The 27,572-nt window shown below is 36.9% G+C and overlaps 2 protein-coding genes across 18 annotated transcripts; both read right to left on the bottom strand.

Annotated features, from left to right (window-relative positions):
- Positions 1 to 11,586: 11,586 nt before the first annotated feature.
- Positions 11,587 to 13,706, bottom strand: LOC136234046 (protein PLASTID TRANSCRIPTIONALLY ACTIVE 16, chloroplastic). The gene is made up of 5 exons (XM_066023800.1): positions 13,194 to 13,706; positions 12,657 to 13,106; positions 12,488 to 12,556; positions 12,351 to 12,409; positions 11,587 to 12,194 (listed from the first exon to the last, which is right to left on the bottom strand). Exons 1-5 carry the CDS (start codon positions 13,611 to 13,613, stop codon positions 11,714 to 11,716), a joined length of 1,479 nt encoding a protein of 492 aa, XP_065879872.1. The 5' UTR covers positions 13,614 to 13,706; the 3' UTR covers positions 11,587 to 11,713.
- Positions 13,707 to 20,186: 6,480 nt separating this feature from the next.
- Positions 20,187 to 26,983, bottom strand: LOC136233012 (uncharacterized). 17 transcript variants are annotated; one of them, XM_066022526.1, is made up of 17 exons: positions 26,795 to 26,983; positions 26,592 to 26,681; positions 26,328 to 26,450; positions 25,847 to 26,014; positions 25,675 to 25,761; positions 25,407 to 25,537; positions 25,136 to 25,183; positions 25,018 to 25,041; positions 22,972 to 23,823; positions 22,745 to 22,885; positions 22,599 to 22,652; positions 22,315 to 22,467; positions 22,024 to 22,212; positions 21,046 to 21,890; positions 20,787 to 20,893; positions 20,526 to 20,708; positions 20,187 to 20,403 (listed from the first exon to the last, which is right to left on the bottom strand). In XM_066022526.1, the coding sequence occupies exons 1-14, from the start codon at positions 26,813 to 26,815 to the stop codon at positions 21,239 to 21,241; spliced, it is 2,733 nt and encodes a 910-aa protein (XP_065878598.1). In that variant the 5' UTR covers positions 26,816 to 26,983; the 3' UTR covers positions 20,187 to 20,403; positions 20,526 to 20,708; positions 20,787 to 20,893; positions 21,046 to 21,238. The 17 variants fall into 17 exon arrangements, with proteins under 17 accessions (XP_065878598.1, XP_065878602.1, XP_065878599.1 ...); XM_066022530.1 differs by having other exon boundaries at positions 20,526 to 20,658; XM_066022527.1 differs by having other exon boundaries at positions 20,526 to 20,597.
- Between the last annotated feature and the right edge of the window lie 589 nt (positions 26,984 to 27,572).

Here is a 27,572-nt window from a genome sequence, read left to right as displayed (position 1 = left end):
TCGGAACTACTTTCTGCCTTTTTTAATTCTAAACAAAAGATAAAAAAAAACAATGTTTGTTAAAGTTCCAAAACAGCTACTTTTAGCAGAAAAAACAACTAATATCTACTCCCCCCCCCCCCCCCCCCACTCCCCTTCAAGATGGAGGTTGTAATGAAACAAGACCCAAAAAAAATCGAAGAGTTAGAGCTGATAAGGGTTTAGTGAGAAGATATGTGATTGTTAGGCGAATTCCGCAAGTGCACGGTTTCGCTTGTAGTAATAAAAGATATCGATCCCACAGAGAACGCAATTGATACTTAATGTATATTATTTCTTTATTCGTTTTCTCGAGATTTATAGAAAATCATTAATTGAGTTATTGATTTAATCTAACTTATCTAATCTAAACTAATCCTATGATTCGTTTTATGCATAGCTCTGATACAAGTTGAAAATAATTAAACAGAATGAACAATTATTAATACTGTCAATCTTCTGCAGTCATACTGGAGAATTACTCTTAATCTTATCTCTCGACCTCACTTCTTTCTGTGCATGGATGGAATCTCTAAATAAGATACTTCAATATCTCAGACTCAGAGTTGTATCTTTGATTATGAAATATCTCTGTATTTGTACACATGTCTGTACATAATACAACTGTGATTGATGTAGAACTCTTTTTATATAGATATAGAAAAGCAGTGTCCCTTGGCAGGCATCCCTCCATAAAGTTGTGATGAATGGATGTGGCTAATGGTGAATAGAAATGTTGATTCATGTGAAAAGATGTGCTTTCCAGATGAAGAATCATGTCTTTTTACTAAATAAATGTCTGTCACGAACGAGACAGCAATGTCACATTCATGACATGAGGAACATATTTTGTGCTAAAAAAGTGTCGGTCACGATTGCGACACATGTCACGATCGCGACAGGTACATTTCTTGAATTCTCTTCTTTTGCTCCTTATTTGTCCGTCTTTTGCTCGTTTTATGTTGATGTTCCTTCATATTGAGTTTTCATCCGTGTTTAACCTGTCTCTGTTCAAATCATAAACAAACAAGTGAAATCTTTCCAAAACATTTAATAAACTAAGCTAAATGCATGAATATATACGTGAAGATGCATACGAAAATAGGTATATTTCAGACCTATCAGTGAGTTGAAGCTTAATAGAAACATGGGGCATGTTAAGAAAGCCCGAAGTGAGATGCTCACGAACAATGTGACAATCAATGTCTAAGTGTTTGGTACGTTCATGAAACAAATGATTGGAAGCAATATGGATAACGAACTTGTTGTCGTAATAAAGGGTAATAAGTAAAGATAATATAATGCGAAATTCGTGTAATAAAAAAAGAGCCATTTGAGCTCATAACAAGTGCTTGCCATGCTACAATACTTGGCTTCAATGGAGGATCAACTGAGGGTGGGTTGCTTTTTAGCCTTCCAAAAGACTAGAAAGATGCAATATCCACCAATGATGTCGTGGTGAGTGATTTTCACCTTCTTAGATCTAGATATGACTTCAATGAAGATTCGGTTAATAATGCAAAATAAAGAAGAGTCAAAATCCACCAAAGAACTCTCCAACACTCAAATTAGTATAAGCTTGATCTAAATGTCAATATCAAGCAATAATATTTTTATGTAACATAATACATACCTTGAGAGTTTTAACCTATATAAGAAATGATAATCGTGTATCTGAATTCGTGACTGAGTATTTGAATCTCCTGCCGATACTTTTGAGGTTTAACCTGTAAAATAGTACAATATGTTAGAGAGTGGATGGAGTCCGAACCTGTTCAGATGCCTAACTCAATAGTAGTTTTAGAAGGGTTGAAGACTATGGAGTAGTTGTAAGATAGTAGTGTTAACGTACCATTAGATCATACCTGCCTATTTATAAAGTTAGGTTGAACCCTTCTTCTTCTAGGAGTCATTTATGTATTAGGATCCTTTATATGTTAGGAGTCTGGCTTTAGGAGAAGTCCTCCATGATATGGAGTACCTGACCTAGTTGCACGGGGGTTTCCTTTGAAGGAGAAACATTCCATAGAAGTTCAAGGTGGATTCGAGGATCCATGTTTCTACACGTGGCAATTGATTTGAGGGTCCCTCTGATGACACGTGTCTTGAATCATTTCATATGATATCATTTTCCGCAAACAACACTTACATTATAGGTAAAAATGCAAGAATCGATCTAGCAACTTTGGGGACAACTCAGCCTCCGCAGGTACTGCAAAAAGCCAATCAGGGGTCACCCCCAAAGGCTTTCTGACATGAGCAACACCAGTAGAGGTAACCCCATGATCAACGGGTGAGGCATTTGAGCCAGAGAGCAAAGCACGGGGATAATCAGAGCAGTAGGAGGTGTTCGCTTCCATCCTCCTAAGGCAGATTTCGTCCTCTTGGTAAAAGGTGGAGAAGCAAAAGGACATTTTTGCTCCATCCCTATCCTTTTGCCTGAAGTCGGTGGAGCTACGTCTTGCGAAATTTGAGCCCCACTTGGAGCAGGCTTCTTTTTGGTCAGGTCTTTTTCTTTTTCCGTAGGGATAATAAGGGATTTACCAAGGGACTTCTCGATATTATTGGCAGCAATAGTTGAAGGAAGGGAAGGGGGAGCATTGGGTAAAACCGCTAATGCAGGCTTCTCTTTGGAAGCATTCATGGTATTGGTGAGTGCCTCTCCTAACGCATCACTCTGAAGCTTACTCGTGTTTCTTATGAAAGAGAGAATATTTCCTACGGCGGAAGTGGGTTTTGCAGCAACCATGTCATTGTCCGAAATCACCACTTCCGCTTCAATCCTAGCTTCGGAACCACCCTCGAAAACGGCAGGTGACATCTCATCTTCTTCCAAATCCAAAAAAAACATGAGGTTTTTTTGGAGCGGTAGCTACTCCAATAGGACCACCACATGAGATGGGAATGGTTGCCAAGAGCACAACATTAATCCCAGCAGCATGAAGAGCTGAAGTTATAGCTGAAAGTACACCAAGGATGAAAAAGTATTGCGCTAAAACAAATATAAAAACTATAGCATATTCAGTTAGAAGTAAGAGGCACACCTTCGGCTGCCCTTCAAGTACCTCCACGAAGCGGAATTGAGGTGGTAGGGGCAAGCCTTCTGGTAAGAAGGAAGTCATGACTTAAGAGCTATCAGTTTCCTCCTCAGCCCAGAGCCTAGTAACTTCAACACGTCTCGCCACAGCCTCAACCTCTTCACTGGAACACCTTTGAGCCTCCACTCGACGAGCTAAATATCAGAAAATCATTCCCATATCAAAATCAACACGACTAAGCAAAGTGTAGATAAAAAGACATTCACTTACCCTCAAGAATATGAATATAAGAAGGAGACCCTTCCAGGTGAACCCTGTGCTCCCCATCCAACACCAAAAAAGGTTGATTTCGCTCTAAGTGATTCACCAGCTGATTCTTGGAGAAGCGAAGGTTCAGCATGTGCAAAATGTTCAAAATATCCCTTTCATCAATGGAAATGTGAGGGAGAGCCAAATCTCGAAATGCATCCCTTGCTATGGCTGCCGGATTCTAGGAGCAGTGGAAAGGAAAGCCAAGAGGATAAAGGGAATCTCCTAAAATCTTCACATCCTCATCCCTAGGCAGACAAATCTAAAACCAACGGGGCTTGAAGTTTTTGTTGTTCAAGGGCTTGTCGTTCATAAAGGAAGGCATCCTAGAAGGAAGCTTTGAAATATGCAGAGCATCATACGTTTGTTGACAGAGAGGAGTCCAAATATGACAAAAAAAAGACGCCCCCGTTAAAGCGTACTCTAAATCTTCACAAATCTTAGCCAAACCCAAAAGGTCGAGCTAGGCATTAGGAAATAGTTGAGCAGGGCATATCCCAAGTTCTCCTAAAATATTCAGAATGTTGTCAGAAAATGGGAGACGCACCCCATTATCAAGGAAAATCTCGTACAACCCCAAATGGTCCTTTGCGCTTCGGTTATCACCTGGTCCAAAGAAGAAACCCTAACTTCAAGATGCGCGAATTCAGAGAAATTAGACACTAGGGTAGCTAGTGTGAAATCATCAAAGGCAGTAGGCTGTTCGAAATTCTTCAGATGAGAAGCCTTAGGTTTTGAGGACCCATCGACTTCCTCATCTCTGTAATTGCTCTTCTTGCTGGAACTCTTAACTTTACTCCGAGAAGTCCCAGCTCGAAGCATAGTAGATAAAAGGGAGGATGAGCTTATCACGACGGAAGTGAAACAAAGAAGAAAGCAAGAAGCTTGAAAATATTAAGAGAAAGTGAATGGTAGAATAAATGAAATGATAACGAAAATGGAAGATAAAGGGGAAAAAAACCCGAAAGACCTCAAAGGTAAATGAAGAGTCTCATGCATTGGAACAAGCATTATTTTAGAGCCATCAAAACACAAGATCTTAGAACCATCCCCCAGCTGACACATCAGCGCGAGCAAAAAAAAGGACCCATAATGATTCCGAAAGAATAATGATTTTGAGCCAAAATAACAAATACCCCTTTCACAAAAGATTTATTGTAGAATCCTGGAAGAATGTCTTAATGACTAGGTAGTGGGGGACATCTGATATCAACCTAAATAATATCACGTGTGTTATCATCACTATCCTTATTACGGTCCAAGCTCAAAATGTGATAAGGGTCCAAACGCGTCCAAGACGGCCCCGACCTCACTTCAACGGGTCTGAAACGATCGATGCGGCCCAAGCCCAATGAACGGCGGTCCATCACGACCCACAAGCTTCTAATCTCAGTGCTTCAAAGGATCTTCTAGAATCCTACGAGACAAATGATTCCTCTCAGGACTCGGACTCCTTAAGTGACCAGGAATCCTAGCCCCGCAAGGATTCCTAAAGAAGATGGCAACCTTAAACCTAATCAAACACTCTAAATACACAGATATAGATACAAGGTTTGGTACACTAACTACTATCTCTAAACTAGTCAATACCTTTCCATTCAGTCTTAAATCAGAAACTGACTTAGACATCGGAGCGGGTTTGACGGACTCCAGCCCCGTCTGACTTAGCATACTGTTTTGTAGGCTAAAAAACGACAGTATCACAGTTTATCAGCAACAATAGCAATTCTTGGAAAGCTTACTAACACCTTGTCGTCCATTGTTCCAATTTTATTTATTTATGAGTTTGGGAAGATGTTGGATCCATATACATCGCGGAAACTTCTTTTAGAATAAAGAATAAACCAACTAACGGATTTTCCAAAACTCATTTAATTATAAAACACGTACGACAATTGGAAATGACCAAAAAGTTGTCATCAATTTTGTAGGGATATACTATGTACTATGCATTACACCTTCTCTTTTTGTTTTTTCATTACTGAAATGATCATACATTTCTTACAATATTAATATTAATATTAATTACCAACATTGTTTTACTAGTTGGCTTTGTTTGTTTGGTGTCATTAAATATTGATTATTATTATTTTTATAGGTTAATGTTGAAACAATGAAACATACTTACATTTATTTGGAGCTACACTTATTTAATTACCCAAATAAATTATGATATCTATAGGCTGATCATACACTATTTCAGAAATCTGTGAATCTGTTATAATGCTATGCAAATCGGAATGGCAAATCCACTACTAGTTAAGTAGTGTTTCTTGATTCTTGTCTTGTGTCATGCCTCTAAGAAATAACACATTTTCACGATCATTTAAAGGCGGAATATAAAGTCATTGCTTCTGTGATTTCTGTATTGAGTTGGGTGCAAATGTTTCTTCATGAGATTGAGTTTCCTCTATTACATGCCCCTGTATAGTGTGTTATAATGTAAGTGTACATCAAATCATGCTTTTCATAATCAAAAGTAAACATATTTCTATTTTGTTTGTGATAAAATTCAGTCTAAAACTCTTGTTGTGTGCATTACATTTTCATAATTGATTAAACGGTGAGTGTATTTTCATAGTTGTGTAACATATTTCCTATTCGTTCACTCAGTTGTTTGCTTGAGGGGTATCAAAAATATTTTTTAAGTGAAAGATAGAAGTCGGAAGTAAGAAGAAAGTTTGGACATTCCAACTAGATTAGCACCTTCAGTATATACTCCTTATGGCTCGGACCAAACGGTGATTGGCGAGTTGGGTAAGTAATTAATGATGGGTTTGGGTGTAGGAGTGGACATAGTCCAATTCTATGCTTGACCAAGTAAGTAATTCTCTAACATAATTGGAAAACTGTCATCCATTGACTCATTTGACGTGAAACTTTGGCTAATGACTTAATCACAAGAACCAACCAATTCCATGCCATGCCTCTAAATTCACTAACAATATATACTCCTAAGTCAACAATCCTTTTATTTTACTCCATTACATAGATCTGCAAGTGCTTTTTCTTTCTAGAAAACAAAAAGATAAGTCTAAACATAAAGCATGCAAGTCAAAGATTGCACAAAACATACCCCACGCTATAGAAATTTTCTCAAGTATAATCCATGTTTTATCGTTGACTGACTAGAAACTGGAAATTAAAAAACATAAGAGTTGTAATTCCATATATAGATATTATCAAAGATGTGATGAATTCCTACTATAAAGAAGATGGAGCAAGAATCAAAATACAGTAGTGAAGAGTTAGAAATGTGGGCACCAAGATCATATATCTGCAATTTCTGCGGAAAAGAAGTAGGGTCAGCTCAGGCATTAGGTGGTCATATGAATGTGCACAGGAGAGAAAGAGCAAGAGCAAGGCTCAACCATCCTGAGTCCAACTTGGTTTATAACCCTATAACTACACTCTGTAAACCCACAGCGAGAAAGCTTACCTACAAAAGAAGGAAAATTGATCAACTTCAACAGGAGCCCAAAGCTCAAACTCAACCCCAAGAGTTAGATCTTGAGCTTAGACTTGGTTTTTCTCTTTTTTAGCTTATACTCAATTTATTCATTTCCTACCTTACTGTATTTTCACAAATTCTACGATACACTACGGCTTTTTAGGTATAATAAAAAATATTATTCTCTTTACAACTCTAAGGAAACACATACTCTATGAGTATTATAAAACTTCTCTTGTATTTTTGCCCATACTTAAATGTTTTCTTTTATATGAATATGCATATTGTGAATAATAACAACGTGGAAGAATAATTAGTTAAATGTATAATTAATCTTGAACTTTTAGAAACAATTTATAGTTTATTTTTTGACATTGACCTTTTGAATTTTTATCGTTTTAAAGATTAAATTCATAATCTTTAATGTTCACTTGTTGAACATCACACTAACAGTTCCTTTATTAAAACTAGTAGTGAATGGCTCAATATATATAAAAATTAAAGATCGAAAGTTTAATCAATAATTATGAATTTTGCCTATAATAATTGAGTTTTTTACTAACAGTTTCATTAACTAAATCGTTAATGAATGACTCAATATATATGAAAATTAAAGATCGAAAGTTTAATTCAGAAAAATTATAAAGTTCATGGATTTAAACATGATTTTGGCTACAATCATGAATTGGAGACTCATTTTATTATAGGTTTAGTGATAACATGCAATTTATCATACTAGACACTAGACCAATAGGCATGTACTCGAGGAGGTTACAACGGCTTAGACACATAGATCAATGAAGGAAGCACGCCAATTCATAAAGTTGTCATCTCAGTAAAACACAATTTGCAGTTAGAATGTGCCGAATTTCTGAATTCACCTTCTTCACACAGACTTCCTCCCATATTTCAATCAGTGACTTGCCCCAGTTCTCATCCTCCTTGACATTCATCTTCCACTTTCTACCGGCATCAAATAGGATATCTTGGTGAAGCTTGTCAAACCATTCTTCAACAAGATCTAACATTCTCTTCCAACTTCCCACGGCATGTCGAACGGACCAACCCCGGACCTTCTTGGTCTCCACATCACTTGCTTGAAGATTAGCCACCGCTTTTATCCGCTCATACCCAACCTCAAATGGAATGTCTCGTCAAAACATATCAACCTAATTCGGAGTGATCCCTTGAGCACTCTTTAAAACCCCAACATAGCTTTGAGTTGAATCTCTCCGGACTTCACTAGCCTTCATATCATTACCCCAGATGCTATGCTCAACCTCTACTCGCCCATTGCCGACATTAAATGGAATATCCCAATGACACTTGTAAACCCACTTCATATAGATCTCATGAACATTTGGACCAACTCCTTCCTTATCTTGAGTCAACGATCTCGAGACTTCTAGATTCATCTCCTTATTAAATTGGCCACTATCCCGTAACTCTCGAGTATTTCCAGGTGCTTCAACATCACCCAAAATGACAATCGCATTTATCAAGTACTCCACGAAGCCCACATTCTTCACCACAAGGTGACCTCTCATAAGCTCCTCATATGATAGATTCTTTTTCAACCAACATAACATAAATCCCAACACATATATTTCAACAAAGCACAAACGAATAAGTTCAGATTTTACCAAGTGGGTAACTTAATTCATTTATATCATGCATGTATTAGGAGTCTCGGTCCCATATAGAGACATCACAAAGTACCCTTCATCCTCCTCCTTAGAGTTCACTTTACCATATGTAAGGCTAGGTGCGCTATCTCCCGGATCCCATGCTATGTCATGTGGTAACTTTCCCAAAAGTGGAAGCCCTCGAGGTTGATCTTTGAAAGACATGTACTTAACACTTTCGAACATTTACTCAACTTCCTCATTCTCAACATTGCTCGTTCCCTTCTCAACCTCATTCTCCTCTTTGGATCCGACTTCATCATGAGTGAGGCAAGGTAAATCATCTACAGAATCCAAGTCAATGTGACACTATGTCTTTCGCATTCTACCGATGCACCCATTCACCTTCAACTCTCGAGTTGGACAAGCATTCAAAGTTGCCTTCTTTTTCTCCCTAGATGAACTCTTCAAGGGTGTAAGGATGTACTTGATTCCGTCTTTGCGTATGGTGTAGGTGTTGCTTCTTCCCACATGTGAGGCATCACAATCGAATTGCCATGACCTACCTAATAGCACGTGGCAAACATCCATCTCTACAACATCACATATAGCTTTATCTTGATAAGCCCCAATAGTGAAAAGAACCTTACACTGTTGAGAACTTGAAGCTTCTCCACCTTATTGACCCAACCAATATGATAAGGTCTAGGATATGGCTCGGTAACCAAATTTGCTCAAGGTGACCGACTAATGGAATTCATTTAGCTTTCTTCATCGATTATCACCTCACATTTCTTCCCAAAAACTAAGCACCGAGTTCTAAATAATTGATATTGTGGGTCATACTCTTCTTCACTAGACATGAGCATCCTCGCCAACAAATACACATTATGATCATCTCCATCATCATCACCTTCATAGGTATCTTCGTTTTGGCTCCACTCAACGTCCTCCAACTCATCATCATAAGGGAATCTATCTTCATCATCTTCATAAGTAGCCCCGTGTTGATTCCATTCAATGTGTCAAAGCTCACTCTCATCATGATAGACCCCATCTTCGTCATCTTCATAAGCAGCCCCTTGTTGGTTCCACTCAATATTCTGATGCTCGTTCTCATCATGGTAAACTTTATCATCTTCATCATTTTCATTCACATGGTGATAAAATTCACCATCCTCACATATATCATCCTCGGAATCGTTCTCTCTCTCTCTTTAACCCCCATCGTCGAATTTACTCTCATAATTGCCAAGTTCATCATTTCTTTCTAGCTCATTCTCAGAGTGGTTCTCCTCTTCATCAATATCCCCTTCTAGCTCATCTTCCTCGTGATCATATTCAAATTCGTTCCCCTTTTCGTCAACAATCCATTCTTTCCCATGACCTCTCATTTCCTCCCACTTTTCCATATAGTTCAAGCCATCTAATCTATTTGATAAGCTATCCAACTCAAATGACATGTTACATCCCACAATGGTTGAACCACCAAGATCTCTCCCATCACCATAGCCATCAGCCTCCACACATAATGTGATTTCCTCATCCTCCTCAAAGAGTTTATCAATCCCAAAATCATTCTCCCCCTCTTCAAGGCACATTCCCTCACTTTCCTCAAGCATATAAATAAAGTTGTGCCTAAGGGGCATTTTATCAAACACATGGGGAGCACCCCTTTCAACATGAGTTTCCCCAATGTCCTCATCTACAAACACTCCTTCCTCCTCATCCATACATGAACTCACATTCTCATTCACAATTTCATTACCAATAAACTCATAATAAGAATCTAATTCACAAACAACATCACAAACATCCAACTCCTCACTAGTAATAGGATTACCCACAACTTCAATATGAGAAATTGAAAGTTTAGGATTTACCTCTTCAATGTATAATGGAGAAAAGATTGGTGATAAATCTTTAGGAGGTAAAATTGGGTGTTCTTCATTTCTCATGGGATGGCTCTCAAAGCGTTGTTGCAAGCCATTGAGACTCTCCATGGAGGCTATCAACTTTCTCATTTGTTCGTCTTAAGCCTGGTATTGCTCCCTAAGAGTCTCTATAAACCTTCTCATGCTAGTTTCCCCAACTTCGAAATGTTTATCGATAGGTTCCTTCGCTTCTTGGGGTTGAGCCTTCTGTTATCTTCTTAATTTGGTTAGGAAATCTTCTCATCTCTTGTTGGCGGCTTTTTTGGATTCTTAAGATGAACTTGGTTTAACCATTGTCGAAAGAAGTTTCGCGTCACGAAACGATCGGCTCTGATAACAACTAATACGGATTAATGTTGAACGAGAGAGTTTTGATCTTAAACCCACAAAGAGTTTCTTCTCAAGCCTAGCTTCAAGGAGTTAATCCCAGTTTCACGGACTAAATTCGTAGGAAATAAGAATCCCCCATTATTAAAGGTGTAAAACCTTAACAAAGCTTCAAATAGAAGATAATAATTTTTTATTAATAAACAATTAACTCAACCTTACAAATAAGAGGCTTTAAATAGATCTTCCAATCAAAAGTAAAAGACCAAACTAACCTAGCTAAGGTTACAAGTCATTAAAGAAAGATAGGGATAAGATGGGAAAGGGGATGCCAAAATGGTTTTTAGGGAATTACATCTAAATGGCAAGACAGTAAATAAATGGTGGCAGAAACAGTAATTAACAAAAAATTAGAAATACAGGGAAAAAGTTGGCGGCACGTCCTTTATGTTTCCAGCCAGTTTTGACTAGAAAAATACGCCCCACAGCGTGTGGGGGTGTCATACAGCGTGTGGCCTCAAGTCATTCAGCGTGTGAGCACGGCACACGCCGAGTGAATTACATTAGAAGCTTTCTTTGTTTTCACCCGATCTCCACACATCGTGTGGGCATGTGACACACCATGTGGGGCAGTTTTTTAGCATTTTCTCCACGCATTTGCCTTTGCTTCGTATCTCACCCGACTTCCTTCGTTGTGATTCGAATTCTTGAAAAAGATGTCCGCATCAATTGATAGGTATTTATAGATTACAAACATAGACTATTGGTAAACAACATGATTCTTAAGAAACAACACACCTCTTAGAAAACATATATGACTTTCGGCGGACAATACAATGAGCCAAAATGAAGACTTTGTTAATTATAAGTTTATTAGTTGAACATGATGCAATGGATTATTCATTGATGTCATATATAGGGGAAAGGCAACAAAGTAATACAAATTTGGAGCTTAAAAATGAGAAATAGAGTAGCAGAGAAGATACAAAACAAAACATTAGATTGAGTCACTCATTCATCATCAATATATATAGTTTCTTGCTGAAACAGCCCACCAAACAGCTTCTTGACTTCTCCCTTAGGCTCAGCTTTTTCAGCCTTGGGCTTAGGATTCGGAGCTTGTTTGGGTTTAAAGGAAGGTAATTTGAGGGAAGGACGTTTTACAACAGCTTTTTGTGCAGGCAGAGCACGAGCTTTGGCTTGTCCCCTGACAGTAGCAATCTGTGCTTCAGGTTTGTCATTTGTGTTATTTTGAACTGCACTTCCAATCTGTGAACTTAATTTCTCCCAAGATAATCTTGTACCCATCTCTTTTGCTCTACTCAATAAGTTTTCCATTGATGCAGCATTTTCTTCACCTTCTGCCTCTCCTACCTCTTTCACTTCTTTGACTTCCTCAGCAGCAACAGCAGCACCCCTTGCTTCCTCTTCTTCTTTCTTTTTTGCAACACTTTCTGCATAAACTTTTCTCCTTCCATCTTCAGGAATTGCACTAAAATACAATCATCATTTACAAACATTACCAAAACAAACTGAACAAGAACAAGATGTTGCAACATAATGCTAACAACAATGCTAAAATTTGTTCTTAGACTTATTTCACCTAATTTCACTTGTTTTCATTTGAATTACAACATAATCAGATTACCTGAAAAGCTCATCCAGAGACTTCGCCGGAGCCGATGGATTAGTAAATATTTCCACCACCTAGTTTTAGAATATAACCATGATTAGTTCATCTGTATTTGTAGAAATAGAGTCTACCAATTATGATATATAGAATACCTTATTTTCTGCAACTGCTGTATTTGAGAAAACTTTTGCCACTATTGATGCTATTTGACTCTTTGCCACCTGATAATATCAATGGATTAGTAACATCAACATAAAGGAAAGAAAAAGAAAAGAAAAAATGAGCTAAATGAAACGGAAACAATTGCATACATTACATTACTTTGAAGTCGTTTTCACCGATGCTTCCTTCTGCTGACACAACTACATTGTAAGAACTTTCTTCTGAAAAATCTTCTGTCAAACTAGCCTTGATGAAAGTGTAACTAACATCGGTTTCAATTACTTTCTGCAGGAATTCAGGAATGCTCAATTCCTGAGATTTTGAGAAGATGTTGTTGAAGAAAGTTGTAAGTCCATCTAGAACATTGTACGTGGATGTGCCAGTGTTGGAGTCATAGATGATCGCAACATGACCAACTCCGGCTAGCTGAGCAGCCTCGATGACTTGCAAGGCATCAGATGCGGAGACCTCAGAAGTAGGACCGTTCTCTGTAGGACCAATTGTCACCACAACTTTGCTTGCATTACCAATTGCTTTGGCAATTGATTCTGCATCTTTGAAGGCTGATTCGACAGCATTAAGGCGTTTCGATTCATCCTTTGATATGATCTGTGCTATGCATTACAAAATTGGATGAAATTCAGTACTTGTTTTGTTGGAAAATGAAGTTAAGAAACTAGATTGTAAAGTCTCTACCTTGTAAGAAGCAGCAAAACGAGCGAGGTCCTGAGCAGCTCCGAGCTCCGGGACACCAGCTCTAACAATGAAGCCTTCTCTCAACAATGTCTGAGCAATCCGGATGCCAGCCTGTCCAGTAGCACCAGCTACAAAGACAGTTGCAGGATCCTTTCTTCTTCGAAACGAAATTCCTGAAGCAGGATTACTCACAATAGGTATCAAAGACTTGACATCAGCAGCCCTACCAAAATTGAATCTGAAAGGACTTGAATTGCCTGATTTTGATTCAGATTCTGATTCAGAATCTGAATTTGATTTGGCAAGCTGAAATGGGGAAAAGGGTCCAGAGCTTTTGGCATAGATTCTGAGAGAGTGCCTTGAAATTGAATGGGGTGTTGTTGTTAGGAGAAATGAATTGGAGGTAAGAGTAGGAGCCATGAAGATAGTAGTACTAGTTGAGTTCAGTTGAGTTGAGTTGAGTTGGATGTTGTTTTGATGTTCTCTTTTTGTTGTCTTGCGTTCCTGCCTCAGGCAATTGCTTTGCAGCAAACTTGATTTGGATATCGTATTATCCAGATGTGGAGGTATGTTACGTCTAGCGAATAGGGAGGAGCCACGTGTTCTTTGGTTATCTGTTGAAGAGGTGTTTCATACCAGACATTTTGCTACAGCTTAATTTACTGAAATTCAACTACAGTACTAGATAATGACATTAGGGGAACCTTACAAATCTTGATGAATTTAATGCAAAGTTTTTACATTTACCCTTGCTTCAAATAAATTCCATCATTTCTATTTGGCTCAAATTTAGTTTAGATTTTAAAAGGGCAAGTTGCAAAAATACATTAACATTAAAATTAGGGGAAAGTTCAAATAAAACCCCAGTGGTTTCACTAATTTTCAGATAAAGGACTGTGGTTTACTTTTTGTCAAAACGAAGACAGAGGTTTCACACTTTTAATAATGCTATTAAAACTATCTTTAACGACCTGAAAATGAAAATTTTCAACATGTCATATTTTCTGTGGAACTACATTTTCGATTTTAGAAAATCATCTTTTTTGGAACTTTCTCTCTCTAAACATTAACTTTCTCTCCCTTTACCAAACATCATCTAAATAATCTCAAAATAAAAAAGTTGAAGAATTAAAGTTGCTTAGAATATTAGTAGTTTTTAAAATATGTCATTTTTGAAGTTGTTAAGGGTGATTTTAATAGTATCAATCGAAAAAGTCCTTATTTTGCTAAAGTTGAAAACCTCAGTCCTCATTTTGACAAAAAGTAAACCACAATCCTTTATCTGAAAATTAGTGAAACCACGGGATTTTATTTGAACTTTACCCTTAAAATTAAAAGTAATTTTATCTATATTATCAAAAAAAAAAAAGTAATTTTATCTATAAATGTCAAAATGGTACAGTTAGAAGACTTCTAACACTTGCAAGTATAACAACTTTTACTCCTAACTATAATTATATTACCGGTTATGAATCTCTTACATCTATTCCAAGTATATGTCATATTATCACTCTTTACTAACAACTTAAAGATACGTATGTATACACATGTGGAAGAAAAAAAGTTTAAAAAGAATATCATGTGAATACACGTATCTTTCATCTAATGCAAAACACAAGCTAATATTTTTAGCTTTTGTTTTCACGTGTGTACACGTGTTCTTTTATGTATTACTGACATAAAGCACGGATGACGTGGAGATAATTAGATTTATAACTACATAGAGTGTTCTGTTAATAATGACGGAAAGTACCCCAACTTTGAAGCGTTAAGGTTAAATTATCGTAATTTATAAGAATTAGGAATATAATGATATCGTTTATGACGTTAAGTCTAATTTGTGCCTCAATTTTTTTTTATTATTTTTTTTATTTGTTGTGTTTTAAAAATTTAGTAGGGTTTTCCAAATATTTCTAAAGTTAATTTTAATCTTTAAACTTTTGAAAACTTAAGTTTGTCTGTATATTATTGTATTATCCATGTGTTCCAAGTATTTCTCAAGTTAGGATGATAGATTAAATTTAATTAATTCCATTCCACATTTAGGGCCCGTTTGTTTTACCTACTGTTTGCTGTCACGGTTTGATGTTTGCTGTTACGGTTTGCTATTTGCTGTTGCGGTTTGTTGTTTGTTATTGGAAAAAACTGTTTTTCCAAAAAGCAGAGATTCTCTGCTTTTGTAAAAAGCTGCTTTTCGGGTGTAAAAGGCAAACAGGATGTCACTAATCAAACACATAATGCTGCTTTTCAGATGTAAAATGCAAACAGGATGTCACTAACCAAACATCTAAAATTCTCCATTTTGAAGTGAAAATGCAAACAGGATCATGAAAATGAGCAACCAAACACCCCCTTATACTACAATAATACATGGGTCTATTTAAATTTGGATAGTGGTAATATAGTAAAATGAATTACTTTATCCATATCTCTGTCTTACCTACCAAACATGAGATAATAAATCATTTTATTTTATTTTTATCTTTATCTCAATCTTTTATCTTTATCTTTATCCCAATCTTTATCAATGTCCCTATTCCCATAAAATACCAAACACCCCCTTAAATTTATTTTTATCCTAATAAAATTACTTTGGATGTTTTCCGATCATTTTTCCGCCAGAATTGATTACGTGACATCTAATCACATGTTTCAACACCATGTGGCATAATAATAATAAATTTAGCCACAAATTAATTCATGTAAATAAGAATTATTAATTAAAATTTTAACCACAAACGAACACACGTGACCTATCAATTGTCAATTTAAATATGTAGTTACATTTTCTTAATATGTCATATGGCACTGACATGACGTTGAGATGTCACGTCGGTAATTTCGACGAAATGATTATTCAAAAACATTTAAAATGACTGTATTGAAACAAAAGCAAACATAAATGATTTTATTAAAACAAATAAAACTATTACGACCTTTTGAGAATATTGTCGAAATTTTAGTCAGCCTCAATACTCATTAGCATAAACTTTTGGTAATTTTAAAAACAATTTTAACTCTTTTCTATTGATTATAATTTGTGTTCTTTGATAGAGTTAGATCAATTCTCTTCGTGAAATTTGTGTTGAAACTTCGGCTTAATATATCATGTGTCCGTCTTTTCGAGGGTGCCAACTTGGTTGGGATGTCCGTTGAGCTAGGTCTGTATTTCAATAAAAAAAAATATATCATGTATCCATTAAACTTGTTTAAATAAATTAATTAGCCACTAAACTTTTAAAATAATCTATTGGAGCGTCTCCAGTAGCCTTTTAATGGGTCTTAAGTTAAAATTTGAGGAAATAGAATTAAAAGCCAATTTCAACAGTTTCTTAATGACTCCTCAAATCACTAAGGGTGCGTTTGGTATGACGTAATGCAATATAATGTAATCAAAGTTGTAATGTAATCAAACTTGTAATGTAATGGAATGGAATGGTGATTCCATTACCATGTTTGGTTAAAAAAATGATGAAATGTAATTAGCATTACATTACTTATGTTTGCTTAGTTAAATATAATCGTAAAATTTTATTTACATAATTAAAATCAACAAAAAAAACACATGAAAATCGTGAAATTAGTATATAATTTTTCGTGTTTTCATTGTATTTTTTTTACATTTTTCTCGTTTTTCGTTTTCTATTTTTACCGTTTTTTTTTCTATTTTCTCATTTTCTTATTTTTCATATTATTATTTTTTTTTTTGCTTTTTTTTCGTTTTTAGGTTTTCTATTTTTGCGTTTTTGAGAATGATGAGAAGTGAGATTTGACAAATGAGAGGTTATGGAACTTTAAAGATAGAAGTTAGGATTACTTGTTGGATGTAATGAGAATTCAATCCATTTTTTTTATGTAATGGGGATTACAATAGTTGTTAAACAAAATTTTCCATTACAACAAAATTTTAAAATGCAACCAAACATGGTAATGACCTTTTAATGTAATGGACATTCCATTACAAAGCTCATTACATCTTACCAAACGGGCCCTAAGAGTATGCTCATTCTCTCTATTATTGAGGAATCTCTCTCCACTCCTAGTCTTATCCTTATTTCAATTTATTATTGAGTTTGTAAATATAACCATACATGATAGTCTTAATGATAACAAATACCTAATAATCTTAATGATAAAATAACAAATAAGGAGTGAATATGAAGAGTATTGTTGGAAATGATATGTATTAGTCACTCCTCAAGAGTCTATTGTTTATATTGTTATGGGTTAAGGTGCAAAAATACCTCTAAGATTTTGGGTCAGGAGCAATTTTACCCCTAGCGTTTAAAATTGTGCAATTTTACCGTAACATTGGAAGTTAAAAGCAATTTTACCCTAACGTTGATGAATTGGGTCAATTTCAGTCACTATTATAAAACACGGTTATTTTTATTTCTTATTCTGCATCAATTGCATAACAATTCGTTCTAAAAAAATTATTTCATGTTTTTTATAATTTTATAATAGAATTGGAAATTAATATTTATAAATCCGGTGAATTTCTTAAAAAAATTTGTCTAATTCATACAAAAAGACAGTATATTTTTTTATTTTTTATTTTTTTTCACATCCTTTATGTTTGTGATTTGTTACTGATAATATGATGCACGTGTGAAGTGTAGATGACAAGATTCATGACCGAGAAGACAGTTTAATGAATTATTTCTCAAGTTGACCCAATTTATCAACGTTAGGGGTAAAATTGCTCTTGGCTTCCAACGTTAGGAGTAAAATTGTACCATTTTAGACGTTGGAGGTAAAATTGCTCCTAATCCAAAACATTAGGGGTATTTTTACACCTTAACCTTATTATTTTTAGAGTGTAGACTAAGAATCTCTTAGAAATGCTCCGAATACTTAAAGGTATAAAATTGACATATTGCTTGTTGGATCGAACCACCAGAACTTCTTCTTCTGCGTCCATCTCAACAATGATATTTGACCACCCATTGTCAGCAATTAACAGCAGCGCGTGGTGAAAGCTCCATGGCTTAGCCATCCTTGGAGAGAAAAACCAAATTTTTTGAACGTGTGGACACAAAGAAACAATCCAACAAAATCACGACAAACACCCCCACAACCCGATAGAGTCAGCTCCTAGCATACACACAACATGGCTGCTACCCACGAATGATATCCATCTTTCCACCCATCAGACACCATCATTCACCAAAGTCAATAATAAAATTGCTAAAGTTGTTAATAACGTAACAAATAAATATAAAAATTAACAATTACAGGTGAAATCCAAACATTAATGATGTGGTCTGAAGCCAATATTATTGTAATGTGTATATATGACCCATTACTATTTTTCAACCTTCATCTCCACCTCCCATACCTATGCCAAGTGTTTGAAGGTGCTCCCAAATCAAAACCTTCCGTGGCCTCACCATCTTTTTTGCTTGCCATTTTTATAGTTTAAGTCACATGAGCAGCTGTGAATTTATGAGAAAGAAGGTGAAGAGATGAAAGAGAGAGTATGAATTCTCTAAATTGATTTTTTCTTCCATGTCATTCTGTTACAGGTTGATATTAATTAATTTCTTATACATTAGAAGCCTCACGTGTAGGACTCCAGTATTTATTAATTGTTGTAAGTTTAAAAACCTAATAGAATGCTTCCAAAATTTAGAGGCCAATCAGTCTATTTGGCATAACTTAAGTCTAAAACGTTTATTTCAATTCATTGTTTTCTCTATTACATAAAACAAATAATTGGATAACAAATTAAATTAGTAAATCCCGAAAACAATTTCAGAAGATTGGAACTTGTCTATTTCCAGCGGACCAATTTCCCTTCTTTTTTTTATCTTCAAACGAAAAAAAAAATGAAAAGAAAAGCTGGTGGATTCTTGTTTTCCGGTATACATTAGTGGGATGGCCTTTTATTTGCAGTTAAGGAACAAAAATTGATACTATATATATATATATATATCTGGGTATTTTGTTACAACTGTCAATATTCCATTCATGTCACGACAAACAAACATCGCAAAAATGTGCACAGAAGGTCCTATTTTGTTATGTGCCCCACTGGGCAAAAATGAATTTCTGTATTAGACGACTCCTCTTCAATTGTATAAAGAGGCAAAAGAAACTCACAACTCACCCATAGATTAGCAAGCACCACATGAACACAAATCCTAGTAAATTTAATTTAATAGGTACTAGAAAATCAAATTCAACAAATCTCACTCAGCACGCTTACCATAACAAAAAGAACAATTGCATTTAAAACTGAACTGTAATTCAGATTCGAAGGTACGGTTGCACAAACCCCAGGTGATTTCCCTCATTTGTGACCATAATATTAGCTCATTAAATCTATAACTTTGGCTAACTATTTTATCTCCTGAAATGTATAGCTTTCTTACATAATTACCCAACCCTCTTCACTTCAAACCATCACAAATTCTCCATGCATTTACTGGCATTCAGAACAACATCCCTATATTGATTAGGAGTCCCTATTAATCCCGCATAAGCAAATCGAAGGATGGGAACTGACTACTGCTGAATCAGGGAGGGAAACAGATACTCAGAGAGCATGTTCTCATCAGCGGGAGACTGGTTTGTTAATCCCCACAAAAGAGCTATTAATCACAATAAACCACAACAACTAATGCACATGATTTAATCAGAATACAAACATCATCTACAAATCAACTGTACAATAATACTTGAATAAAATCCAAATTGCCCTGTCGTGCAGCATATCCAAAAAAGGTTCAAATTTCCAATATTCTAACAATCATAAAAATCAAGTACGGACCAGGGCTGAAGGAAAAGAAAGAAAACAAGTCAATGCCATTGAAAATCAGGTTAACCACGTTCAACTGTCAGACTCCGGACCCTAAAGCTATAAAAATAGTTATGTAGATAAAAAGAAAGAACATACTACAGACAGACAAAGCATTAACCCTGATTTTCAGGTTAAGTTTAACTCTGAGTACCAAATTTTAAATAAATAAATAAATAAGACATGCTACAGACAGACAAAGCATTAACCCATCCACAAGTGCAACTGATCAAAACACCTTCAAAATGCCAAGCAATGGTGTCATAGAGTCGTAAAAATCAGAAAATAACAAAATACATACATGGGAATGCCATCAAGTAAATTCTAGGCAGGTTTCAACATGCGACCGCGAGAATAATAGCACCATGGAGAATTTTAGAAAATAAAGTCCCAGGAACAACTCTCAAGCTGTCAACCATACAGAAGACAAACAAAAACAGAAGTGAGAAACCAGCCACCAAAATCAAAACAGGTTAACCAATTGACAGTGAATCATTGTAAAAGAGACAGCAGATGATGAAAAATCTCACCTGAATTGATGTTCAAAACGTAGCTCTGCAAACGTCTGCTCAAGCAACTCATCTAGTTGACAATAATTTCATCTACCAATTGGACCAGAAAGCCAATTTAGTGATAACTTCATATTAGTCCAACTAAATAAACCTGTTGGTTTATGGTTCGCACAAAGAAAAGAGCTCAGTGGCCTAACAGACCTGATTTTCACAACATAAAACTCACATTTCGACTCTCATAAGATTATGATAGAATATTTAATAGATGCAATAGCTTACATGAGAGAAAATTACAAAAAGCAAGCACCACAAAGGCAGTACGAAAAGCAAGCACCACAAAGGCAGTACGAGGCTTCAACACCCAATGGCCAAATCCCAGTTTAAGGCTGATTTATAATAATAATAATAATAATAATAACAATAACATAATAATAAAATAATATCAAACAAAAAATAAATAATACTAAAGAACAATGACAAGGATAGATCCCCAACCAAGGGGGGAGGATAAAAAAATAAAAAAAAAAACAATTATTACCAGAAAATCTAGCAGCAAGATCTGCATAAAGTTGCACTCATGAGAATAGCTCAGGAAATCCCCATTTATCCATTTCAGCTGCCAGCAGTAAAGACAGACTACATAAGTTGTTACCAAAACTCAAATCAAAAGCCCCTAGCACATATGTAAAGAACAGCACAAGAATAAAATGATAATGTTTAAACGCAGCAATTCAGTGGCTAATGCCCTTCTTTGCTTTGAGTGATTCAATAGCCTTCTTCCTCAACTCAATCTCAAGCTTCTTCTGCTCAGAATGTGCATCTTCACCATCACTGGGATGAGACTCCCTCCTCCCTGAATGTTCATCATCAGAAGAACTAGTACCATTTGGATCTTTCCGTTTCAGCTTCTCTGCACGTCGTTCTTCTCTCCTGCGACGCCGTTCCTCGCGCCGCCTCCGTTTTTCCTCCTTTCGCTGCTTCTTTTCCTCCTTTCTTCTCCTCTTAGACACTTTCTTTTCTCCAATTTCAGAATCATAGCTGTCATCATTATCTGAAGTCACTTCTTCCCTATGTGATCTTTTATGCTTTCGCTTTTCCTTACTATCAGTTCTTCGCTTGCCACTCCCCTCAGTGCCAGAGTCAAAAGCGCCATCGCCATTACTTTGATCAACTTTTTCAACCATCATTTGCCTGATTTCTGATTTATGGTGCTTATCATTCTCCTTAACATTGTTTGAGCGCGAACGGTCTTTCTCATCAGATTTTTTACCTCCAACATGTGAAATAGGTTGCCTCTCCTCCACCAAGGAATCCTTGTATGTTACAGGAGAAATATGCCTTTCAGGAGTTTGAGTATGAGCCCTCTTCCGATGACCCTTCTCACTGACCAGAACGTGTTAGTACATAAAAATCTGTCAGTTCATCTATACATGCCAACCAACCCAAGTAAGCAATAAATATAATGAAATAGAAAAAAAAAAACAGAAATTTGTGCACTCAAATTCCACAAACATACCTCTTTATTTCCTGGTCTCTTCTCCTTGATTCCACAATATCAAGACGGCTCTGAGATTCTGTAGCCTGATGACCAGGCATTCTTTCAGAGTATTCATCCTTGGACTGAACCTTGGCAAGAGAGTCTTTCTGCTTATTGGTGATGGAAGAATCAACCGGACGTTTCTGTGAAGACCTGGCTCTATAGTCCCTGGTATCCCACAAAAGAAACAAGTCATTTCAAATAATTGGCCAAATAAAAAGAGCCAAAAAAAACTTAGGTCATCAGAAATTGCTCAATTTCAAATCTAACCGAGCATAATCAGAATCTTCATCCTCTTTGCTAGATTCTGGAGTTCTACGATAGGGCTGCTGCTCTTTTGGCCTCAGTGGAGGGCTTAAGCTGGCATCATTTGTAGTACGACCCTTTCTTTGTCTCACAGGGCTCCCAGATGAACTAGTAGATCTACAAAAGCATAGAAAATATGCTCATATACACACTTATGCCTATATAGATAAGTGATCAGAATTCAGAAGACCATAAAATTTAATTGATGTCAATGCATCTTCTGAAACTATCAAGCCGCCATAGTTTACCTATTTCTTCGCCCTCCTCTTTGCCTCAAAGGACTCTCATGTGGACTATTTGACCTTCAAGAGCAGAGAAAAAAAGTGCCACAACAAATTTATAGCATCCAAAAAGCAATTAAAATATGATGTATTGAGTTATAACTTATAAGCACCTTCTATCATCTCTAGAATTCCCAGTCCTTGCAATTGGTGGAGATTCTGAGTGAAAAGGTGACACAGGTTTTACATCTCTTTGTGGAGACCTCAAGGAACTAGTAGGCCTACGTGGCACAGCAAGTGACTTTTCCTGCGTACTGTACCAAAAAATTTCACAGAGTCAGTATTTCAAATGTAAATATGGTGGGATTCAAAGAGACGCAAACCAGGTTTATGAGCATACCTAACTCTTTGCTCAGGAGATTCTTCAGGTGACATCCTATGCTCCTTCGAAGATCTCCTCACAGCTGAATGAATTCTACGCCGGATTGGAGAAGGAGAATTGGAACCATAAGGTGAAGGAGACCTAGGCAGAGCAATAGCTGATCTCCTCTGGGCAGGGTTTGGTGACCTGTTTCTTAGTGATGGAGACTCACCAAGGGAAGTTGATGGAGATCTTTGGTACCTGCTGCGAACTGGAGAGGGTGATCTATGTCGTGGAATAGGAGACCTACGCCTCATGGCTGGTGGTGACCTACGCCGAGTGAGCATGGGTGACCTACCACGTCCAATAGGTGAGGGTGATATGCGACTCATGGGGGAAGGTGATCTGCGGCGTCTGAGGGGGGAAGGAGATCTCCTACGTCGAATAGGAGATGGGGATCTTCGGCGCCCAATGGGAGATGGGGACATACGGCGCCCAACGGGAGATGGGGATCTACGGCGCCGAATGGGAGACGGGGACCTACGGCGCCGAATGGGAGATGGAGACCTACGACGCCGAACAGGAGATGGAGATCTACGACGCCGTATGGGTGAAGGAGATCTACGACGAATTGGGGAAGGTGACCTGCCACGAATTGGTGACCGCAGTCTACGTCGCACCGGAGATGGTGACCTGCGAAGTGAAGGTGATCTAGACCTTTGCCTAGAATATGATGATATCCTCCTTGAAGGAGAACGAGAACCCCTAGATGGATACCTCCTACGAGGTGTACCAGATCTTTTTCTTGGTGAGCGGTAAACCCTATCAGGAGAAATGGTTCGCTTTAGTGCTTCTGGTGATCTTGATAGACTTCTTGACTTGTGTTTCTCACTGAGATAAGTATAACCAGCATAAGATGATATGCTAGAAGATAAAGAAAGAACCATGAAATTTACATGTCCACATTGTTCCTGAAATCTCTCACTGAATGTGATAATTAAAAAAATCTATCTGCTCAAAAGCATGCAGAAAATAGAGACACAAAGCCTAATGTTATACTCAATATAAAGAATTAAACCCCTATTTAGCCCTGTGGTATCCAAAATTGTCATCTGGCCCCTGTGGTTTGATTTGATAACATTCGCCCCCTGGAGTATTCCAATAGGTGGCATTTAACCCATTTTGGATGGAAAACTAACCGATTTGTTAAATCGTTTGACATGTGACATGTAAATAATAACAATTTTTTTTTCTATATAGACATCATATGTGGAAGAGGGCGAGCCTTGGCGCAACGGTAAAACGTTGTTGCCGTGTGACCTGAGGTCACGGGTTCGAGTCTTAGGAGCGGCCTCTTGCCAATTAATTTGGCAAGGGAAGGCTTGCCCCCAATACACCCTTGTGGTGGGACCCCTCCCCGGACCCTCGCTCAGCGGGGACGCGTAATGCGACCGGGCCGCCCTTTTTTTTTTTTATAGACATCATATGTGGAGAGGCGAGCCTTGGCGCAACGGTAAAACGTTGTTGCCGTGTGACCAGAGGTCACGGGTTCGAGTCTTAGGAGCGGCCTCTTGCCAATCAAATTGGTAAGGGAAGGCTTGCCCCCAATACACCCTTGTGGTGGGACCCCTCCCCGGACCCTCGCTCAGCGGGGACGCGTAATGCGACCGGGCCGCCCTTTTTTTTTTTTTTTAGACATCATATGTGGATAAATAGGAAAAAAAAATTCATATTTATCTACATATTAAATCTATATGGAAAAAAAAAATTAAATCAATTGCCACGTGTATGTCACATGTCATGCGTCAAAAATTGTGTCATGTGGCAAAAAAAATTAACAAATCGATTAGTTTTCCATCCAAAATGGGTTAAATGTCACCTATGGAAATACTTCAAGGGGCAAATGTTACCAAATGATACCACAAGGGGCAAATGACAAAATTTTGGATAGCACAGCGGCCAAATATGGGTTTAATCCCAATATAAGGAAATAAACTGCAAACCAAAAGACACTAACAATGGCATAAATTATTAGTAAACCAACATATATGACACCTAGAATAAATTTTTGATTTTGAAAAGGACCTGATGTTACGAGAAGGTGAGCCTCTGCAGCAAAAAAAAAAAAGCCAAAATACAGTAAGCTAACAAGTTCAGGTGTAAGACAAAAACTAATGACTTTCATCACAGCAATGACAATTACCGACGGGGTGAAGATGAATGACCAATGGATTGAGGAGATCTAGAAAACCTGCAGGAGTTTGATCACTGGTGAAAAGCCTTCCATGATCAGTGTTTTACAGAAACTAATGGCGCTTATGAAAAAAATTAGACAAGCACATTAAATATTTTAAAAAATGTTAACAGGCTATGACATAATAAAAACAGAAATATCAATGCTTATGTTAAGAGAATTTTCTGTTCATAATACGACAAGACAGCAACTGCTAATGTCAGAATAAATGAAAACAGACCTATTCCTCCCTCTCGTGCCATTCCTATTGCCAACTTCTTTCTCATCCTCCAGATAACCACTTGAACCCTTTGGCAAATGTTTTGAGGCCTCCAAAGCATCAAAATTGGTCTTCATTTGAGCTCCACCGTCCTACAGTAGTTTGAGGTAAAGGACATGAACCCAAATAATTGCAGAAGCTAGCTGAATGCCATGAAAACACAAACTAAGTTAAAATCAAAAACCAATCTCTAGGATATCTAACTCCGGCATGAATAAGTCAGCATTACCATCTTCTTGGATCTCTCCCGCTCAAGTTCTTTACTCTCCTTTTCTTTTTTCCTCTGAATTTCATTTGTTATCCTATCCACCTCTGCCTGTAACCATGTATATCATCATTACAGAACAGCAACTCCAAGTTCATGAAAAGCTAAAGTACAACTTGAAAAAAATATATCAAACCTGCTTCTTTCGTGTTTCCTCTTCCTTCGCATCCAAGAACTGCTGAGGAACACCACTTTCATTCCTCTGTGCACTAAGAAGTAGTGTCCAAAGCTCTTTCATAAACTTTCCTGTGTTTTTCTCCATAAATCCTGTAAGGGATATCTGAACCTCCTTCCCATTCACCTCCTACATTGAGATTAAAAACGAAGCACTCAAACAAGCAGATTCTATAGTCAATGAAAAAGAACGGGAAAATGGAAAAAAAACAAGTCCATGAAGAAACACGGTGAGACTAGAACATCAACCCTTAGCTCAGTTGGAATCTGGGAGAGGTAGGGTTTGCTATGCCAATTAATTCAATTCCTAAAGGCAAGTTTTCGTACAAGTATATTAGTACAAAGACCCATAAAAGTTAGGCCTCATATTTAAAGACATAAGCTAAACATACACCACATCTGAAACAATAAAAGGCTAGAAAGTCCAATTCGAAGTTAATTACCTTGGCATCGAGGAGGCCATAAATAAAGTTGATAAGAACTTCATCTTCAAACCCAAGAATCTCTGTAACCCTATTAGCTATCCATGGTCTCATGACATCCATTTTCACTTTCTTCATATCAACCTAAGAAAATACCCCGTTTAGGCAGTTATGCTAATAATTAAGACCAGAAAGGTCTAAAAATACCCAGCTCCAGTTCCTCGTAAACTTGTTTAATTAAAGATAGAACTAATCGACAATTAAAACAAGCTAAAGAAAACGAACCAGATGTTCCAATTCAGGAGGGAATTTTTGAGACTTCATCAGTTTCGCTTGCTTATTCGAGAATCTAGTGTCTTGATCAGCAGAAGTACCCTAAAAGAACAATGATGTTTTATCAATAAATGCATAGAGTGAGGTATCAATAGGAATTGAAGATCAATAGCTTCGCAATTAGATCTAAGAGAATCATGCTGCAACGAACTTACCCGGAAAAACCCACCAGACATTTTTTAGGGTTTTGGTAGAAAGGATGTGAAAGAGCAAAGAGAAACAGTGGTAGTCGAGAAAGCAAAAAGAAAATAAGTTGAAGCTTAAGCCAAGAATTGAAATACAGTGAGAAAACTGTGGAGATAATTAGCCAAAGGCTATCTATGGGTAATTGGTATGACCTTAATCGATGCTTCAGAACCCTTTGTGGATTCTCTAGTTGCGGAAAAACTCAAGTACTGCTATGACGATTTTGCCCTCAACCCTAAATTCATGGAAACATTATTTCACATAAGTCCCTCATCAATAGTAAAATTGGTGATTTTTGTTAAAAATAAAAAATTCCAAAGCATTCCATCCAATTTTATTCCTATGGCCTATGAACTTTACTCTTTTTAACACTATAGCCTCTGAACTTCAAATCGTATAGTCATTGAACTTTACACTTTTTAGCATTGATAGCCACTGTGACCGTTGACCAACATTTTTTACCTTTGACTCTTATTTTAAACTGGTTCTCTCTCTCCTTTCCCCTTCTAAAACCTAAAATACACATTTTACCCTTCCTTCTCTCTCTTTTCTTCTTTCACTCCCACTCTCACTCCCTCTTCTTCGCCATAGTATAATTTACCCTAAAATATGGATTGATTTATTGGAAGGGGACCATTTCTTTTTAAGCTAAATCTGCGCAGGAAAATCAAACCTGAGGAAATTGCAAGTCTATCAAGGTATATCATACTGAGTTTCATTTTGAAATTGATATAAAGATCTATGATA

This window comes from Euphorbia lathyris, chromosome 6 (genome assembly GCF_963576675.1).
Source record: "Euphorbia lathyris chromosome 6, ddEupLath1.1, whole genome shotgun sequence".
NCBI lineage: Eukaryota > Viridiplantae > Streptophyta > Magnoliopsida > Malpighiales > Euphorbiaceae > Euphorbia > Euphorbia lathyris.
Note: the sequence above shows the minus strand (reverse complement) of the source record. Positions and strands in the feature narration are given on the sequence as shown.